General features: G+C 35.0%; 1 protein-coding gene across 1 annotated transcript in view; it reads left to right on the top strand.

The window, feature by feature from the left end:
- The first annotated feature begins 359 nt into the window (after nt 1–359).
- The window catches only part of LOC114052367 (cytohesin-3), a 38,186-nt gene continuing 16,381 nt past the window's right edge, over nt 360–22,164 (top strand). Inside the window, exons 1-5 of the mRNA XM_027874929.1 lie at nt 360–437; nt 3,091–3,155; nt 3,723–3,789; nt 16,172–16,290; nt 19,894–19,974. Coding sequence (XP_027730730.1) covers nt 372–437; nt 3,091–3,155; nt 3,723–3,789; nt 16,172–16,290; nt 19,894–19,974 — 398 coding nt within the window. The 5' untranslated portion in view covers nt 360–371. The remainder of the gene's footprint in view (nt 438–3,090; nt 3,156–3,722; nt 3,790–16,171; nt 16,291–19,893; nt 19,975–22,164) is intronic.

The following is a 22,164-nucleotide window of genomic DNA, read 5'->3' as shown; positions in this document are numbered from 1 at the left end:
ATCTCCCATCTTTGCTTACTATTTCCAGTTTCTTTTATTCAGCCTAGTGGAAAGTACCAAAGCACTCTGAGGGAAGACAGGAGGCAGCAGTGTGCTGGGTGGGTGAAGCCACAGCTACCTCACTCACTTTGGGCTGAGAGTTGGTATTCAATTTGTTTTTTTTGTCTTTTGATTTCAGTGAACTGTTTCATAGATGATTTTCTGATCTGTTTGACATGACAAACAGAAAAGAAAAACAACAAACCCGAGTTGCCTTTGTAACCCTGCCCCCGCCAAGATATTGTGACCACTAATTTGTAAAGAGCTTTTGAAACTAAGGGATTAAAATTTTTACTGATTCTTTTTTATTTTTAGTGCCTGATGACCTGTCAATGGAGGAGAGAGAAGAACTTTTAAACATTCGTCGCAGAAAAAAAAAGCTTATTGATGATATAGAGGTAATGAATCTTTAAATTTCAAGTTGTAAAATCTAGTAATCTTCATTAATATGTAAAATATTTGTCTAGTGTTTCTCCATATATAAATATACAAAAAGACAATGGGAATATGTTAAATAAGTTGCAAAAGCATAGAACCTATATATTGTAGTATGTAAAGTTTAGTTTAAAAAAATAAGATTCAGTAATATTGTAGGGAAACTACTTATGACTTGCCAGTAAATTAATACCTGTAGGAGGATTGAGACCCACATGACCTTCAATCTGTGTAATCTGCTATGGAAACTAACAAATAAAAATCCCTTCCCTAACATCATATATGAACTGAAGGTAACAGAAGTCTGGCTAGGGGCAGAGTAATCAAGAAGTAATCAGGCTTTCAAGAGAACAATTTATACAGTAAGAATGATATTTTTGTGAAGACAGACGACTGGAAAGACTTAAGAACTTTGAGCAATGCAATGACCAACTGTGATTCCATGATTCCAACCATAACTGATGAGGAGCTATGATATTCACCTCCTAACAGTGAGGTCACAGATGAACTCAAGTTGCAGAGTACAACATACATTCTTGGACATGGACAGTGTGGAAATTTGTTTTGTTTGACTTAGTTACAAGAGTTTTGTTTTTTCTTGGGGGGGTGATTAGGGAAAAAATGTATTAAAATAAAATTTTAAAAATAACATTTAATTGGGTTTTGATTATGCAAAATTTTATGTCATTGTGGGTATTTGGAAGAGACAATAGACCCTAAGATGAATACTTTGAAATAGTTGCCCCTTTAGGGTGGAGAGACCCTAAAATAAGAGATATGGAATGCACAGCATTACTATATGATCTGATAATCTATGATAAAATAAAAAAGCACCTGTTTTAAAGAAACTGGGTCCCAAACCAGAGAGAATCAGGTTTGTTGCTATAAACTGTGTCTCAGGGAGCAGTTAAAGAAAATTCTAGAACAAGGGAAAATAGCGGATCTATTTTGGAAAGAATGTCCTTCAGGAAAATTCTTTGGGCAGAATCCTAGGAACATACAGAGTTAGGATGCGGAAGTTTTAAGAACAACTTTGAATTAAAGAATTGAGTGTCAATCTGTGGCTTGTACAGAAGGTACTGTACTTTCTCCATGACATTAGAGTTATGAGAGAACATTATAATTTGGACTGGGTATGGAAGATACGGAACTGGAGGTGACTATAAAAGCTTTATATGTGAACTTGTGCAAATTGAAAGTGACTAACAAGACTATACAGGTAATTATACAGTTAAATATAGATAAATATAGATAAAGGGAATTGTCGGTATAGTTTATAATCAGAGACTTCCATCACTATATAGGAGAAGTACAAGGAAAGGCAGTGATACCAGGAGTACTTACTTGTATAGAGAAGAGATAAGCTACTTGTGTGCATACTTTTAATTTATTCAGTTTCCACATTATTCAGCTTAAGAGTTGGAGAAACTTTTGCAGTTTAAATTAATCTTGCTCCCGAAGTGGTAGCAGTAGATACTCAAAGGGCAGTCACAAGCCAGTAATTCCTCTGTTGATGAGCTTTCCTGAGTTAAGTTTCTCACACTAACTAATATAGAGAAAAGTCAAAAAGAAATGTTATCACTCCTTTTAGAAACCTCTTTGTTCCATAATAAGTTGCCAAGATAAATCTTAACAGAATGGGTTACTCACAGATTGGAGTGCCAAATGTGATCTCAAACAAATTAAAAAGTCCCACAGTTCACCCGAGAATTTCCATTCTAGGTATTGGTTTTCTTGGTACGCAAGGTGTCAGAATCCATAACTGACTCCATTTTGTACAAAAGCTAAAATCATATAATTTGTTTTTTCTATGTTGTTCCTTCCTCTCCCTGAGGAATCAGGCAGGCTGGGATACATTTTATTGTTAGCCATATCTTTTAATGATAATGGAACCTTTTCTACCTCAGTAGTAAGAAAGAATCTAACTGCTTTCCTTTGCCATAGGTAGAAGTAAAGAAACTTTCTGTGGGTGAAGAATCTGTTCTTTCTAATTCAGGCTTGGCTGAATATTATGGATCATTTGTAAGATAAACCACGTCATTGGCTCTAACTCCATCTGTTGGTCTTGCGCAAAATGATAGAAATTACCAGAAATTTTATCATTGAAATGGCATGATGGCTTACCTTAGAGAATTTGACCTTCATTTTTTCTCCTAATCTTCCCAAGAACACCGTTGGAAATAAAAGAGAAGGGCAGTAACCACATCAAAACAGACTATTTTAGAATTGGAAGAGACTTTAGAAATATAGAAAATATGTTTAAGTAGTATCAATATCTTAAGTAAGGACTTCAATTCCTTTCTTTTGTTGATTTCATCTTTTTATACCTAAGACAGTCTTCTCTAGGATCTCTTAGTGTATTTTTTTTTCTGTAAGTAGGGCTTTTTGACATATATTATATGTCATATATGAGTCACCACTAGTGAACTACTTTGAATGAAATCCCAGAGAGAAATTTCATCTGGGTTGTGAAATTCTTGTATATTGGAATTATTCTTATACTTCTGTTGTCCTATTAGAAATTTCAAAGAAATTTGTACATGGAGTGTTAAAATTATTCTGAGCCTGTACGAGTTAATTTTTCCTTCCCTTTGATTCTTTTCCTATTTTTGGCAGAGGCTAAAATTTGAAATTACAGAAGTGATGACAGAGATTGATAACCTAACTTGTGTAGAGGAGAGGTAAGCTATTTGTGTGTACACCTTTAATTTATTCACTTCCCACATTATTCAGCTTAAGAGATGGAGAAAGCTTTTGCAGTTTAAATTAATCTTTTTTGTTTTTCCCTCAATACCACTCTTTCTTGTGCTTTCTGGAATAATCAGAGAATTCTTTCATTGAGTTGTTCCTTATACTGTACTTTTCTAATTCACCATTCACTTTTATTTGTTCAGAGCTAAATACGTTAGGCATTTCAGAATCAACTAACTTTGGTGTGTCCTATTTAAGAAATATGAAACTTTTTTTTCCTTTTATTATCACCATTAAAGTCTCTTAAGAAAATAAATCTGAAATTGTCAAACGTTAGGAGCAATCCAAAATAGCCAAAACTTCTATTTACAAAGGATTTAGTGAAGTACGCTTTTCTTAAGGGCAAATACTCCTCCCTAAATATAGTTATTTTGAAATATAAAACATCCTATGAGAATGTTTTATAATAATGATGACTATGCAAAAAATCGTCTAAAATTACTCTGCTCTATGAGAACACCTAGTAATAATTTTTAAAAATTATTTCAAATAAATAGCAAAACTACCCAGAGGAATAAGCAAATAGCTATGGGAAGAAAGAAATTCAACATGGATCCCAAAAAGGTAAGTGCATCATTTCAAATTCTTTGGAATACAAATTTTTCTTTCTTTTTTAATAAAAAAGTTGTCTTGACCAAGAATGAATGGCCAATTATTATCTTTTAAAATTCCAAGAATTTATATAGAATTGGAATAAATGGTAGAAGTTATATGGAAATTAAAGGAAAAACCATATGAAAATGCTTCATAACACTAATAATAAAAGACAAAGCTTCTCTGAGCTGAAAAGAGTATAGTTTTTATAGGAACTTGGTACAAATACCAGCCTCACCACTTGGGGTCACCTCTGTGACTTTTGGCAAGTCACTTAATTGCTCTGGGCCTCAATCTTTATATATGTTAAATAAAGGATTTAGACCAGGGTCTCTGCTAGTTCTAATTCTGTGACCCTATATATGACTTGTCAAACTGGCAAAGATAATAAAAGACATGTTCTGAATCAGAAGAGCTATTAAAAGATAGGCCCAGAATTATAGTATTGGTGGAGCTGCAAATTGGTCCAGCTGTTCTGGCAAATAATTTGGAATTATGTGAGAAAAGTTAACTTATTATTCATTCTTCCTGATCCAAATATCCCACACCACTAGGCACAGATCCCAAGGAGGTCAAAGAGAGAAAGAAATATTTATGGCAACATTTATTGTGGTAGTAAAAAAAAATTAAAACCAAGTAGGTGCTCATTGATTGGAGAATTCAAGCCAAATACATTTTAGTGTATGAATTTAATAGAAACTTGTTACACCATTAGAAAAGACTAATGAGGAATTCAGAAAAACAGGGTCTGCTTGTATAAATTGGTACAAAATAAAGAAACAATCAGGAGAACGTTGTATACCACTGCAGTAATATAATTGAAAGTAACACTAAAATACTTCAAAATTCAGGTTCTGTCAATCAGCAAATGCAGTGACCAGTCTTCGTTCAGGAAAACCACTGATGAAACACACTCCCTTTGTCTCAAAAGAGGCTATTGGCTACAACTGTGAAATATTGAACATATACTATTAGATACTATATTGTTTGGTTTTGATTAATTGTTTTCCTTTGTTATAAAAGAAAGTCTCTATTAGCAGAATGTTATTGGGAAGTAGTATAAAAACAAATAGCATTATTAATAAAACATTTTTTGGAAAGGTAAAAGAGACTGGTAAAAAAAATCTGTTATCTAGGGAATCTGGTCCGTGGATTGCTGGATGAAAAGATTCCAGGTAATGGGTTCAAGGCATGAAATCAGCTTATACTTAAGATCCACCCATTGATGACATACTTTTTGTATGTATACTGTGTCTCCTTCCCATTCTGAATAGGCATAGTAATAGCTGGACTAGGTAAATTTTCTTCCTGCCAGAGTCAAAATCTCATAAAATGTTTGCATTTAAAAGACATCTGTTCCAAACTCTTCCTCTGCCTCCACTACTATCCCAAACATCACTATTTTTCAGATCAGAACCAAAGACCCAGAGACAAAAAATGATTTATTTAAAGTAAGACAGTTAGTAAATGATAGAGTCAAGACTCAAACACAGAGTATGTGAGTACAGTGCTTTCTCCACTATACCAGAATTTCAATGGCCATACCTAAACATAACCCTCCTTTTGTCAAGGCTACTATTTGAATGCTGTAATTGCCATAGGAGTTCAATAGCACAGTGATGTGTCTGCCAAGTGTTCTGATTTGTCTGCTTTTATAAAGTCAGGATTTTCTTATGAACTTTACTTTTAGTGCTGAGAAGAAAACTAATAATGTTCAAATGGTGCCAAGTTGATATTTTAATTATCTTTATACTATTATGTGCCTTTTCAGATTATATAGATAATTATAAAGTTGTTAATTTTACATTACTGACCTTTTTCCTCTTAGTGTACCTGAATGAATCAATTTCATTGTACTCTATTTTGATGTTAATTTGTGATCCTTATTACTTACATCAAACTGACATAGCACAGAAGCCTGAAAATAATTTTTATATGCCTAAAAATGATGCAATGTATTTGTATTAGATTCATAGGACTACTACTTTGGTGCTTTCTTCTTTGTATTTTTCACTTTCAGTACACTAATTTATTCATAATCATTTGTAATAAGTTTTACATTAAGGAATAGTATCTGATTTCTTTTGTTTTTTTATCTCCTCTTATTATTAGTTTTTGGTTTCAAACCTTTTAAAAATATTGGTTTCTAAGAAATAGTGATTAAATCTTTAACCACTACCATAGTCAGTGGAGAAGAGATTTCCTGCCTATTAGCATCTTTCTGGTTACAGCTGTCTGGGTTTAAAACGGAGTAGTATGACTTGGAATCCATATTGCTTACATTTTAAAGTTCTTTATTAAGACTTGTATAGGAACCCATCCAAAGGGCTTTAATTAATAACTTGTAACTAAATGAACAATATTCTTTTTTCTCCAAGTTTAGGACCACTCCCCCCCCCCAAAAAAAGCACTATTAAAATGCCACCTGGGGTAGCTGGGTGGCACAGTACACAGAGTACCGCCATGGAATCAGGAGGACCTGAGTTCGAATCCAGTGTCAGACACACAACATTTACTAGCTGTGTGACTCAGGGCAAGTCACTTAACCCCAATTGCCTCACAAAAAAATAAATAAAATAATTTTTTTAAAAATGCTACTTGCTATTTGCTCTGGGTTTTATAAATGTAAATTAGGTAATTGAAGAGTATGATACAAAGAAGAAATTGGTATAATTTTTAGCTTCTATCAGAATAATATTCATAGTTTCTATCAGAATAATGTTCAAAATATTTTCTTTTTAAAAATGAATTTATTTTTAACATTCTTTTTAAACTTTTGAGTTCCAAATTCTCTGCTTCCCTCTTGCCTCTCTCCCACCTATTGAAAAGGCAAGCAATCTGATATCAAACATACATGTGCAATCATGCAAGTTAGCCATATGGCAAAAAAGAAAAGCAAGAAAAATAAAGAAAAGTGAAAAAGTATACTTCAGTGTACACTCAGAACTCATCAATTCTGTCTCTGGAGGTGGATAGGATTTTTCATCATGAGTTCTTTGGAATTGTTTTGGATCTTGTATTGATTAGAGCAGTTACATCTTTCACAGTTGATCATCATTACAATATTGCCATGGATATGTACAATAATCTTCTGGTTCTGCTCAGTTCACTTTGCATCAGTTCATATAGGTTTTCTTGATGTTTCTGAAACCACCCCCCTCATCATTTTTTATAGCACAATAGTGTTTCATCACAATCATATGCCATATCTTGTTCAGCCATTCCCCAATTGATGTGTAGTTCCTCAATGTCCAATTCTTTGCCACAAAAAGATGCTATAAATATTTTTTTTACACATATGTCCTTTTCCTTTTTCTTTGATCTCTTTGGGATATAGACCTAGTAGTAATATTGTTGAGTCAAAGGGTATGCATAGTTTTCTAGCCTTTTGAGCATAGTTCTTGATTGAACCAGTGGTTGGATCAACCAATAGTTGGACCAGTTGACAACTTCACTAACAGAACTATTTAGTGTACTCATCCTCTCCAGCATTTGTCATTTCTGATAGGTATGAGGTGGTGCCTCAGAGTTCCTTTAATCTTCATTTCTCTAATCATTAGTGACTTAGCGTATTTTTTCATATGACTATTGATAACTTTGATTTCTTCTTCTGAAAACTGCCTATTCATATCCTTTGACCATTCATCAATTGGTGAATGGCTCTTATTTTTATAAACTCGACTTGGTTCCCTTTTTATTTGAGAGATGTGGTCTTTATCAGAAAAACTTGCTGTAAAATTTTTTTTATATTGCTTCATTCCCTTTGGGACCTTTTAGCAAAATACAGTTTCCCTGATTATCTCTTTTAATTAGCTCTGATTTTTACTTTTGCTTTGTCTGAGATCATGCCTTTTTCACTTCAGTTGAAACCTAATAGATTCTGCTCCATCTCTTTATTTTAACTCTATGTGTGTCTATTTTAAATGTGTCTCTTGAACACATATTGTTAAATTCTAGTTTCTAATCCATTCTGCTCTCTGCTTCCATTTTTTGAGTGATCTCATCCCATTCACCTTCTTATTAACTGTATTTCACTCTATCCCATTTTTCTTCTGTTTATCTCTCTCTCTTTTAATCCTGTTCCTCCTCAAAAAGTGTTTTGCTGCTGATCTTACTTTGATCTTCTGACCTTTACTCCATTAATCCACACTTCTTTTATCACATTTCCTATTTTTTAAAAAAATTTTATTTATTTATTTTTAGTTTTCAACATTCACTTCCATAAGATTTTGAGTTCCAAATTTTCTACCCATCTCTCCCCTTCCCTACCCAAGAAAGCATGCAATTTGATAGGGTCTACATATACATTCACATTGAACCAATTTGCACATTAGTCATGGGGCAGCTAGATGGTGCAGTGGATGGAGCACTGGCCCTTTATTCAGGAGGACCTGAGTTCAAATCCAGCCTCAGACACATAACCCTCACTAGCTGTGTGACTCTGGGCAAGTCACTTAACCCCATTTGCCTCACACACAAACACACACACATACACACACACCACACACACACACACACACACACAGAGAAACAATAGATAATTTGATCAAAGAAAATGGCAACAGTGAGACCACATATCAGTTTTTGTAATGTAGCTAAAACAGTCCTTGGGGGAAAATTTATATCTCTAAACACTTTCATCAGCAAAAGAGAGAGAAGAATAGATCAATGCATTGGACATAAAACTAAAAAAAAAAAAAACAAAACCTAGAAAAAATATCAAACCAAAGCTGAACTCCAAAATAGAAATTCTGAAAAACAAAGAAGAAATTAGCTAAATTGAAAGCAAAAACAACAGTGATGTTAACATTCAATTGATAAATAAAACTAAGAACTTGGATTTTCAAGAACCAATGAAATAGGAAAATCATTAGCTAGTTTGATTTATTTAAAAAAGAAAACCAAATTGCTAGTATAGAAAATTAAAAAAAATAAAGAAAATATCAGAAATTCTCTTGCCTAATTCTATGCCAATAAAACTGACAAATGAAGTAGTTGAATATTTACAAAAATATAAAATACACAAATTTGAATAAAATATTAACAAATAGGCTACAGCAATACATCAGAAAGATTATACAGGTTATCTTTATGCCAGAAATGCAGGTTGGTACATTATTAGGAAATCTATAGACATAATAGGCTGTACTAATAAAAACAATAAAAATCACATGATCTTACCAATAGATGAGAAAAGTCTTTTGACAAAGTACAGTAGTCATGTATGTTTAAAACACCAAAAAAATTGGAATAAATGAACTTTTCCCTTAATATGTCAATAGCATCTATTTAAAGCAAAAAGCCAGCTTTATACATGAGAGAGAAAAATAAATAAGAGACCTTTCTAATTAGGCAGGATGTCTGTTATCACCACTTTAGTTCAGTAATGGTAGATATGCTAGTAATAGTGACACAGTGGATAGAGCACCAGGTCTGGAGTCAGGAAGATCTGAGTTTAAATCTGGCCTCAGATACTTACTAGCTGAATGACCTTGGGTGAGTCATTTAACCCTGTTTGCCTCAGTTTCCTCATCTGTAAAATGAGCTAGAGAAGGACATGGCAAACCACTCCAATATCTTTGTCAAGAAAACCCGAAAAGGAGTCCCAAAGAGTCGGACATGACCAAAACAACTGAACAACAACAACAAAGAAAAAAGAAATTGAAAGAATCAGCATAGGCAAAGAGGAAACAAAGTTGCTGTTTTTTGCTGAAGTGATGATGCACTTAGAGAATCCTAGAGAGTCAACTAAAAAGTAATTGAAATAATAACTTTAGCAAAGTAACAGGAAATAAAATAAACTCACACAAATCACCATCCCTTAGCAACAAAACCCAGCAGAAAGAGATAGAAAGAGAAATGCATTCAAAATAACCACAGAATGTATAAACTCTTTGAGAGGCCATCTACCAAGACATACACAGAAACTATATGAATACAACTATAAAATATTCTTTACAGAAGTAAGGCAGACTGAATAATTGGTCAGATGTTAAATTGCTCATAGTCGGGCTATGCTAATATAATAAAAATAGCAACAGTACCTAAGTTAATTTATTTACTTGGTGCTATACTGATCAAACTGCCAAAGGATTATATTATAGAGCTAAAAAAAATACATAAAAATTCATCCAGAGGAACGTGATGACAAGAATCTGAATGAGATAATGAAAAAAACTAGAAAGGATGGGGATCTAGTAGTATTAAATCTCAAACTATATTACAAAGGAGTAATCATCAAAACTATATGATACTGATTAAGGAGTAGAAAAGTCAATCAGAAAAATTCGGTGTGCAACATATACAGAGCAAACAAACATAGTAGTGGGGTGCTTGATAATTCTAGAGATCTCACCTACTGCTAGAAGAACTCATTTTTCTACAAAAACCGTTTGGAAAGCTAGAAAGCAGTCTGGCAGAAGTTAGGCTTCAACTAATATCTTATGCCATATAACGAGTTTAGTATTTATATTAGATATGCAACTTAGACATAAAAATTAACATCATAAACAAAGGAGCAAAGAAGGAAATGCCTATTGCAACTCTGGATAGTGGAAAAATTCAAAACCAAACATGGGATAGGGCAGGAGATTTAATATTAAAGGTTCTTTCACCACTATCTTGTAGGATTACATTTTAATTTGGGGGGAGTAGGTTATTCTTGTTGTAAACCTATATCATTTGCATGCTTTGGATTTTGACTATAATATTCCTGGGAACTTTTATTTGGAGTTTCTTTTAGGAGATGACAAATGGATTCTTTCGATTTCCAATTTACCCTCTGGTTTGAAAATATCTGGATGTTTTTTTCTCAGGGTTTCTTGAAATATGATATTTGTTCTTTTTCTCTCTCATCTTGGCTTTCAGGTACTGTAATGATTTTTAAAATTACCTTTCTGTGATTTGTTTTGTTTTTCAGATCATTTATTTTTGCTATAATATGCCTTTCATTTTATTTTGTTTTTTCAGTCTTTTGACTTTGTTATAATATATTTTGTTGTCTCATAGAGTCATTGACTTTTATTTGGTCTATTCTGATTTTCAGGGAGGTTGTTTCCCTGTGTAAGTTTTGGTACCTCTTGTTCCAAGCTGTTAATTCTCTTTCTGATTCTTTCTTTCATAGTTCTCATTTCTTTTCCAGTTTTTTCTTCTAGTGCTCTCATGTCATTTATCTTTTTAAACTTTTTTTTCTCTTGCTTCAACTCTTGACAGAATTCTGGTTGAAGTTGTGACCCGGCTTTTTTTTTTTTTTTTTTTTTTGAGGCTTTGCTGATAGATGTTTTGGAGTCATTCTCTTCTAGTTTTGTATTGAGTATCACTATTTAGGGTAGGATTCTTTTGTTGTTTGCTTCTTCTTCTAGCATGCTCCCTAATTTTGGACTTCACATTAGGATTGGGCAATTCCAGAGGGAATAACTGAGCTAGCACTGCTGCTGTTTTCTTGAAGTATTGAATGTTGAGTTATTCCAGGATCTCAGAGATAGCTCATGCTGGGGACCTACAAGCTTTCAGTGCTCACCTTCAAAGTGGTCTGATCCAGGGCAAAGTCTAATTTCTGCCTTCCTGGTATGAGCTCTGCAAGTGCTTTGGTCTGAACAATACACCTGTGAATTTTCCCTGGCTCTGCTAGTTCAGAGTGACAGAAGTTAGGACTTTTCATTTTGTCTAGTATTCCTGCCCTACTTCTTCTTCTGCATGCTTTTGTCTGGAATAGAAGCTGGAACTAAGACCCTACTCTTCTTCTGGGGTCAGAACCACACAATTGTTGCTTCCTTATGAAATTATTCATTGATCAGTATTCAACCTTTGTTCCTCCTCACCCTGGAAAACTACCCCCAAGGCATAGGTCCCATCCTTAGTCAACTCTGGATCTGTGACCTCGAACTGGGAAATGAGCAACAGAGCTGCCAATTGGCATCCTGCACCCTGCACAAGATTGGACACCCCCTTTTGCTGGATTTGGAACTTCTTACCCTCCATGATGCACAGCTTCTTCTTGCACTGGAATGCTCCACATGGTCATTCCTGGCTCGACACTTTCCTCAGCTCACTTCTGTGCCCCTCATCCCATGCTACTCTGTAGATCTCTCTTTATGTCTCTCTTTGCCAGACCTGGGCTGGAAAAATGATTCGGTGTGATTTTTTTTTTCTCTTGGATTTCCTGATCAGGAATGATCTGGTACATTTTCAAGATCTATTTTGAATCTTGAGTTTGTTTTTATTTTATTTTATTTTTGGTGGAAGGTGGAGGGCTTTGCTTTTGCTCTTCCTACCACTCTATCATCTTGACTCAGAGAAGGCAAAGTCAAAAGCAAGTCATTTTGGTGAGAAGAGGGAAGGTAAATATCAAAGAGAAACCAAACATGTTCCTGTTCCTATTCTACTTGGGTTTGAGAGTAGAGGAAGAAAAGTGGTCTTTGGTCCCTTCACCTGCTAGGGAAGGTTGGAAAGGGTGGCATGTGGGGGTATGGGATGAGATAAAATAAGGTAGTCTGGAGGGAATGGAGTGTGGGTAAGGAGTGGGAAGCACATCTAGTCCTAAAAATATAAAGGAAGCAAAATTCTGTTTACATGGAGGTGGCAGTAGGGAGTAACAGGGGCTTCATGACAGATTTCATCAGGGAGAATGGGCAGTTTGGGAAACTCCATCCCATTCTCTGAGCAAGGGCCATGATTCTCAGGACCATACTCCACCCAAGTAGGTGGTATCCAGCATCCAAGGAAGATGAAAGGGACATCGTTCTAGTGGTAAGATGACCAAGTAGTGAATATAAGAGCATGGATCAGAATCAGGTCTCATAACTCAGGAAACAGAACAACTCCCCCTTGCCCCCACCTCCCTCCTTTCTGAATTAATATTTCTGGAAACAAGACTCATGTGTAGAGGCCCCTCAAAAATTTTTTTTTAACAGAAGTGGGTGAGATTTGTCATTGAACTGAAATTTGAATGAGACAGAGGAGCTTTTGTATTCTAGAAACTGTCTCACTTGAGGCACATAGAATGAATAAAGGAAGGATGTATAAATGTATAGAATTTCTTTACCTTCTCATTTTCTCTAACAGTTGTTGCAATATAAGCCACAGCTGTTTTCATAGTGGTCTTTTTGCAAATATTAGTACAAGATGTTATATGAAATTAAGTTTTTTATTCTTAATTTATTTTTAGTTTTCAACAATCACTTCCATAAGCTTTTGAGTTTTAAATTTTCTCCCCCTCCCTTCTGACCTCCCTTCCCAAGACAGCATACAATCTGATATAGGCTCTACATATACATCCCTATTAAACATATTTTCATATTAGTTATATTGTAAAGAAGAAATAGAATCAATAAGAAGAACCACAAGAAAGAAGAAACAAAACAGAAGGAAAAAAAGCAAATAGTATATTTGTATCTGCATTCAAACTCCATAGTTCTTTCTTTGGATGTGGATAGCTTTGCATTGCTGAGAAAAACTAGGTCTATCAAAGTTAGTCATTGAACAATGTGGCTGTTACTGTGTACTATGTTCTCAGCATCACTTCATACAAGTCTTTCCAGGTTTTTCTGAAGTCCCCTTGCTCATCATTTCTTATAGCACAATAGTATTCCATTACATTCATATACCACAACTTGTTCAGCCATTCCCCAATTGATGGGCATCCCCTCAATTTCCAATTCTTGGCCACCACAAAAAGAACTGCTATAAATATTTTTGTATATTTTTATGATCTCTTTGGGATACAGACCTAGAAGTGGTATTGCTGGGTCAAAGGATATACACATTTTTTATAGCCCTTTGGGCATAGTTTCAATTTGCTCTCCAAAATGATTGGATCAGTTTACAACTCCACTAACAATGCATTAGTGTTCCAATTTTCCCACATCTTCTTCATCATTTATCATTTCCCTGTTGTCATGTTAGCCAATCTGATAGGTGTGATATGGTACCTCAGAGTCATTTTGATTTGCATTTCTCTGATCAATAGTGATTTAGAGCATTTTTTCGTATGATTATAGATAGCTTTAACTTCTTCCTATGAAAACTGCCTGTTTATATCCTTTGACCATTTATCAATTGGGGAATGACTTGTTCTTATAAATTTGACTTAGTTCTCTATATATTTTAGAAATGAGGCCTTTATCACAGACACTGGTTGTAAAAATTCTTTCCCAGTTTTCTGCTTGCTTGGTTGCATTAGCTTTGTTTGTGCAAAATCTTTTCAATTTAATGTAGTCAAAATTATCCAATTTTTCATTTCATAATGTTCTCATAATGTTCATAATTCATCTCATAATGTTCATAAATTCTTCTGTTCTCTATAAATCTGACAGGTAAACTATTCCTTGCTGTCCCAGTTTGCTTATAGTATCAGCCTTTATATCTAAATCATGTACCCATTTTGACTTTATTTTGGTATATGGTGTAAGATTTTGGTCTATGCCTAGTTTCTGCCATACTGTTTTCCAGTTTTCCCAGCAGTTTTTGTCGAATAGTGAGTTCTTATCCCAGAAGCTCCTAAGGGAATCTACTATATTCATTGACTACTGTGTGAAATTAGGTTTTTGTTTTTTTTTTTAATGAACAGTAAAACCACCTGGCAATTCCTTTGTTTGCTTCCCAAAGAAAACCTATAACCTACCTTTCATTAATTTTTTTATCAGTTGCTTTTGATTTTATACCACAGTCATTTCTCAGTATACCTTCTCCATCACTGTAACTGAATTTCTAACAAAGGAAAACCAGCTAACACAATGAAGGTGGCTGATATATATCATATATCATATTCCACACATATAGTCTCTTATATTTCTATCTTTGTTGTTGTTGTTGTTGCTGTTGTGTTGTTTTTAGCTGTGCCCAACTCTTCGTGACCCCATTTGAGGTTTTCTTGGCAAAGTTACAGTATGGTTCACCATTTCCTTCTCTAGCTCATTTTACAGATGAGGGGACTGAGGCAAATATAAGAGACTTGCCCAGAGTCACACAGCTAGTAAGTGTCCGAGGCCAGATTTGAACTCATGAAGATGAGTCTTCCTGATTCCAAGCCCAGTGCTCTATCCACTGTACCACCTAAATGTCCCCAAAATCATGTTAATAATTTAGATAAAAACCATATGGTTATTTCAATAGATGTTGAAAAAGCTTTTAACAAAATCCAGTTGATTTTGTTAAAAACTCTAGAAACCATAGAGATAAAATGGATCTTTCCTTAATGTCATCATGAATCTATTTAAAGTCCAAAGCAAACATTATATGTAATGGAGAATAAGATCAGAAGTAAAACAAAGATGCCTGTTATCACCTTTAGTATTTAACATGCTAAAAATGCTAGCTGTAACAATAAGACAAGAAAGAGAAATTCAGGGAATTTCAGGGAATAAGCAAAGAGGAAAGAAAATTTTCACTTTTTACAGATGATATAATGGTGTAGTTAGAAGAACCTAACAGGTGAAACAAAAATTAATTGAGACAATAACTTCAACAGAGTTGCAAGATATAAAGTAAATCCACAAAATCATCAGTATTCATGTATGTCACCAACAAAACACAGCATGAAGAACTAAAAAGGGAAATTTGATTCAGAATATCAACAGAAAGTATTAAATAATTGGGGTACACTCAAGAACTATATGAATTCATCTGCAAAATACTCTTTGGAGAAATAAAGACAGACCTAAATAATTAGAGAAACAATTAATTGCCTGTGGGTGGGTAGAGACAATATAATAAAAATGACAATACTTTATAAATTAATTTACTTATTCAGAGCTGTACCAATCAAATTCCTAAGGGACTCTTTTATAGATCTAGAAAAAAATAATGAAACTCATATGAAAGAAAAAATGGTCAAGAATGTCAAGGGTAGGGGGCAGCTAGGTGGCACAGTGGATAGAGCTCCAGCCTTGGAGTCAGGAGGAACTGAGTTCAAATCGGGCCTCAGACACTTGACAGTTATTAGCTGTGTGACCCTGGGCAAGTCACTTAACCCCATTGCCTAGCCAAAAAAAAAAAAAAAAGAATGCCAAGCGTAATAGTGAAAAAAGGAAGAGAATGGAAGGAGGCCTATCAGTATCATTCCTCAAACTGTACTACAGAGTAGTAATCACTAAAATAGTTTGGTACTGGTTAAAAAATAGAAAGGCTGATCAGTTGAACAGATTAGAATACATAACAGGTAGAAGCAAACAAACACATTAGCATGGTTTTTGATAAACCCAAAGACCCCCATTACTAGGTAAAGGACTCGCTATTTGATAGATATTACTGGGAAAACTGGTCAGCAGTCTGGCAGAAATTAGGTTTAGACAAACATCTCATATCATGCCAAGCTCCAAACAATCAGTACTTTCTCTCTTATGTTCCTCTTCAGGGAATTCAGTTTCTTATAGAAAATGACCTGCTGCAGAGTACCCCAGAAGACATAGCCCAGTTCCTTTATAAAGGAGAAGGACTAAATAAAACTGTAATTGGGGACTACCTTGGTGAAAGGTGAGTGGAAGGAGAATGAAAAGTCATTTTTTTTTTTCAGAAGTATTGCCTGCATTACATACCTCATTTCAGGTTCTGTATAGTATACATTATATCATGGATTCTGGATTAGATACTGCTTCTCTGTTAAGTTATTTTTGCTCTCATTTGACACTTTAAAAAAAATTTATTTACCCATAGATCAATCTGTTAAATCTAATGACTCCTAGAATCTCCTCCCGGCTATGTCTCAGTACCCTGAGTGACCTGAGCAGATTATTTTTTCTTCTTTGTCCTTAGGTGAATAAGGGATAGTGGGGATGACCTAACGGGTGTTCTGAGGCTTAGGCAGAATACCATTAGTATGGCATAGTATACAGTATAGTATTAGGCAGAATACCTTTAGAATCTTCTACTGAAAAGGCTTCAGGAACGCAAATGTTGGTGTCCTTTTCTAAGCTTTGTAATCCTGTTTGGTCATTTGCCTAGAAATAGGAATTTGAGGTGACTATCACCAAGATTTTTAGCCACTATCTCCTTTCATTGAAGAATAAACTATGAGAGGACAGTTATTAATTTTTTTTTTTTTACTTTTTTAGGCTATTGGGGTTAAGTGACTTGCCCACTACTTAGCTACTAAGTGTCAAGTGTTTGGTCTGAGGCCGGATTTGAACTCAGGTCCTTCTGACTTCAGGGCCGGTGCTCTATCCAGTGCACCACCTAGCTCCCCCAGTTATTAATTTTTAAAAAGGGAATCTAGCCAGATTTATATTCTTTCCCCTACTCCCACCCTTTCCTTTTGGAAGGGTCTGTTTACTTTCCATACTTCCATTAATGTTAATGAATATTAGGATGGGACCTCAAATCTCCTTGGAGATGTTAAAACAGACTTTTTCATGAACACAAGAAAGTAGGTTTAAAAATAACCCCCAAAATGCCTTAATCTGATGTTTCTAGCTTCTTATTAAAAATGCTTGAGCAAAGTTAACTATGTTTTTATGAAGCTCATAGGGCAAGGTCTATGTAACATACTCTTAATGCTGCAGCACAGGCTATTTCACATTAATCCTATGACATTTGTATAACTCTAGAAATTGAATTAATTGTATATAATAGATATGTTGCTATTTTTAAAATGGCATTTTTATTATGAATAATCTCACAGTCTCAAGCTGGGAGTAGAAACAAGTTTTGCATTCAGGTTCCCTGTACCAAAACTATTTACTAAAGTAAAACTAAGCAAAACAAATTTTCATAGTTAAAACTCTTTTAGGTCTAAAGGATTGCCAGAGCCTTGTCTTGAACTTCTAGCTCGCTAAGTAGTTCCTCAAAATCCTGTAAAAGTTTCGTAGCTTCGGGATAACATCATTCAGAACACAGCATTTCAGTGAAATCAGTAATATAAATATATAATTCCTGCTGAGAAGACCAGCTCCTACTTTTTTTTTTTAACTTAAGGAGCTTCCTGGAGACCTTCCTGTAAATGGTTGTAATGTGGGGGCCAAATCTAAAATCATTACCATAAAATGAATAAGTAGTCTGATTAAGTGCCAAGTAATTCTTTGGAAAACTGAATGAAGATGCAAAGGGAGTATTTTCAGGACCAGTATGACTGTAGTTTGGATGCACCTGTGAAGGCAGAAAGGGAGAGTCAAGGTAAAGAAATCTGCTGTTTTAGCCAGAAGTAAGAGATGATAAGAGGTGAAATTGATACCATTTTACTTTCATCACTACTATTAAATCTTCTACGTCTTAATTGCTTATTTGAAGAGGGACAGGCTATGAGCTGGTCTGTGTTCCAGCCTAATATGTCTTAAAACAAAATCTTTATTAGAGATATGGAAAGAGGGAATAAATACCCAGATTTGGGTGCATTTCTTCTAGTTCCAAGTGAAATAGGTAGCCTTTTAAGGTAACTGATTTGAGAGGAATCCCACTAAGAGACTGCTGATTTTTCTGAAAATGCTTTATATTTAAGCTTTGTTTGCAGAGTTCATCTCTCCCTTCCCTATTCATTCTCTTTTTTTATCAATTTTCAAGATTTCCCCAAAGCTTTGTATTGTAAGGATTTTTCTTCCAGTTAGTTTTGTGGTACATTCTTGGGAGACAAGCATTAAGCAAACCTGAAAAGGTGAGAGCAGGTGTGTCCAACTTATAGGAAAACTGAACTCCTAAGATGTGAAATCTTACTGAGTGTTTTGTCTTCCTTTTGAACATGAGATGCAAAGAGCAGGAGCTGGAAGATGGAACTGGGTGTATAAGTGCACTGTATGAAAGATACTAGTTATATCCTTCATTTCTGTGGAGCTCCTGAATAATATACATGTGAATCTGATTTTTATACTGTAAGTTCATCTTTATAGAGCCACATGAATCCCTAATGCTATGGCTAAAACTTGGTTTCTGTCACATTTCCTGTAGTACACAGAGAACGACTCTGCTACCCTTATTCCTTGCTCTACCACAAAGCACTTTGAAGTAGTTCTGTCCTTAGAGACATACCAACTGACAGGATGCCTTTAGATCAATCATTAGGGCCAAGCTTTCTGGGTTTCTGATAGAGAGATTTCCTTACATTCTCCTCTTACAGATTGACTTCTGAATAGACTCCCTTGGGGCAGTGTCTCTTGGGTAATTCAGAACTCTAAACCACAGAGTTAACAAGCTGGACAGAGCCCCTAAACAACTCGACAACCAACATGAAACAAAAGTGAAGCTCTATGTAGTGTTACAGTAATTATACCAACAGAAATAATATCAAAATTTCTTTGTGAGACACAAGAGTCTTATTTAAATAATATTAGCAGAAAACTCCAGGTACGTTTCCCTCACCCCATATAAATATGTTTGACCATTTTTAAGACACTTTACTGTTATTCTGTGTGAGTTAAATAATTAATTTTGCACCTTGACATGGTTTGTGTAGTGTTTACATAAAAATATATTGAGTGTATTCTAATTAGCAAGCACATTGTTTTAAAATGTTGATGCCTTGTCTAGTACTCTAGTGAATCTAAGTTACAGAGTTTTCTGCTGTTAAACTATTTGAACTTGGATTTTATAGCTTGTATCTCTTCTTTATTGCACCAGACACTCTGTAGCCTTTAATTATGGCCAATTCCTACTTTGGTGTAGAAGTGGATCTGCAGCATTTTACTGCTCTGATGTGTCTGCAACAGGCCCTAATTGCTATGAGCCTAAATGTAAGGTGCCGTCTTTGGCCTCAGGCTACATACAGCAATAGGTTGAAAATCTAGTTTAGTCACCTGGTTTCTGTTCCACTCATTTATATTCTATCACATTAACATAATTTTATAATTATATCCCCATCTTGTTTAAAAAAAATAAATTAACTTTAAAATGCTGTTTCTCTTTTAGAGGTCGATTCACTTCAGAAAACATTCCTACCAACTAGAGGTTGAGAGGATTTGGGCATAGTCAATGCTTCAAGGTTTTGTGGTTTATAACAACTCCTTATCTGATCTAAGTTCAGTTATTTTTAAAGAGAAATAAACATTAAAAACCACGATGTACAATTTAGACACATAGAAAGTATACTTTCAAAGAAAAGAAAAAGGTGAAAAGTCTTAGAACTATTTTCTCATCATAGGCTTTCTTTCCTAGAGATGAATTTAACATTAAAGTTCTTCAAGCTTTTGTTGAACTCCATGAGTTTGCTGATCTCAATCTTGTACAAGCTTTAAGGTAAATATATGATTATATCTTTAAATTATTCCAAATGCAATGTTGTAATTTTCTATTTATCTTCAGTTTTGAAGAAAAATTTGGAGATTAGTAGTAGAAAAAAATCTGTTTCTTTTTTTGGTTATTGATTTCACACGGAAAGTAATGCTATTTTTAGAAAATATGTATGGTAATTAGGTAACAGCAGACAATGAAGTAGTGTGCTCTGCTAACATGTTATTTTGTGCTATTTCAGTACAACTTCCCTAAGTTGATAGTTTGTTTCCAGGTAGCAGTTTATATTTTGTGAGCATCTTGTTCCATATGACCAAAATTGTGATCTGTGCAAAAAGGGAAATCACCGAAGACCCCTGGCTTTCTTTGTTTCTGATTCTGATAATACAGAAACTAAGAACACTGCTTCATTTCATGCTGACTGCCTTTGAACTATCAGATACTAACATCCATTCAGCCTCTACTAATAGGGTGACTGGACTCAGTTTGGAGATTAAAATATCTCCATCACCCTGTCCCTGATCCGTCTCCTCCAGGATCAGTCACCTCAATCATGTAACTTCAGTTGAAAATTCTCTTTTGATTTGGATAAAATTAGAAAATTTTACAACTTTTTTTTTCAACCAGTGCTGACTTTCAATTCAACATATTTTTATTAAGTAGCTCCTTTGACCCAGGCAAGAGAGGTAAAATGGTGTGGTGGATAAACTGCTGGCCTCAGTATCTGGAAGACCTGGGAAACTCTCCAAAATTATAAGTCAGTTGTTGAGAAGGTTCTACCAGTCTGCATTGGTAGAAGTTCTTCAATGTAAAACAAAACAGTTCTTATCTTCTTACATTCTACTGGAATATTCTTCCCATTCTGGTTTCAGTGCTGCCTAGTCTTTTGAACTTTAAGTTCATTAGGGCCACTTCAAAAGCAGAACCATAACAAGGCCACTTTTCAGCAAGTAAATGAATTTCTGAAAACATCAGAGAAAAATAAAGCATAGGTGGGAAAAAGTTAAATGTGGACACTTGTTCACATGGCAAAGAACCACCAGTTCTGCTAGTTGCCCACCATAACAAAGGGCATCCAGGGGCAGCTAGGTGGCGCAGTGGATAGAGCACTGGCCCTGAAATCAGGAGGACCAGAGTTCAAATCTGGCCTCAGACCAAACACTTGACACTAGCTGTGTGACCCTGGGCAAGTTACTTAACCCCAATTGCCTAAAAAAAAAAAAATGCACATTACAAAGCGTACCCACACACCATAATACTTGTATGTTTTATACTCCTTTCCTTATGCATACTGCCATCTCTAGCACCACTAAAATATATGTTCTGTGTTCAAAAATGCTTCACTGTGCCATGTCATCCACCAACTTTTAGCATTCACTGTATTGTCTAGTGGATGCTTTTGTTTTGGAGCAGGGACACAAACTGAATCCTCCATCAGGGTTTGTTCCTAGGCAACAGAGGCCCCTATAAAGGATTCTGCTGTTGATGATGGCTCTGTCTCACCACTGACCCTTTGGTGCGGATCCGTGGAATAGGAATATCAGTTCCCCTGGGCACTAAAGCTGTTCTCAGTCTGAGAAAAATGTAAAAATAACTTATTCTAATATTTTACTCTCTTAGACTATCTTCCTGCACCCAGTGTATTTTTTCCACTATAATCATCCACTGTGCATCATCTTTTCTCTGCTTTAAGTCTTGCTTTAGTTGAAGGCTTGAAATATTTCACTTCTTTCTAACATTTGTGTTATTCTTAAAATGTTTGAGCTTTGGGGCTCAACAATGCACTGAAAGACATTGGGCATATGTAGGTACTTCCCTCTTAATTCCGTTTTTGAAAAATATAGATCTCACAGAGAATGAGACAAATCAGGCCTGGTTTTTGAAAACATGAATCCTTGAAAAACATTTCCCCTTAAATGCTTATTTCCTAGAACATATTCACTTAGAACCCAGTGTCTGACAACTTGTTAGCCTCCTGGACTGTTCTTTGTTTGTCCTTTGGGCAAAAACCTGGAATCCTTGAAGTGTTAGAACAGGGGTTTTTTTCCTTGTGTTTGGCTGCCTTCTCTTTTCTGCGCTGCCTCTTGTTAGAGCTGGTGAAACAGAATGAATGATAAGGTGGTTGGACTATATGTCCTCATTCCACTAACTTGTGCAGAAGTTATGTTGCTCCCTCTTTTTTCCTCTTATGAATCA

Source organism: Vombatus ursinus, unplaced genomic scaffold, assembly GCF_900497805.2.
Source record: "Vombatus ursinus unplaced genomic scaffold, bare-nosed wombat genome assembly UNPS02014807.1, whole genome shotgun sequence".
NCBI classification, from domain to species: domain Eukaryota; kingdom Metazoa; phylum Chordata; class Mammalia; order Diprotodontia; family Vombatidae; genus Vombatus; species Vombatus ursinus.
This window is presented reverse-complemented; position numbering and strand designations above follow the sequence as displayed.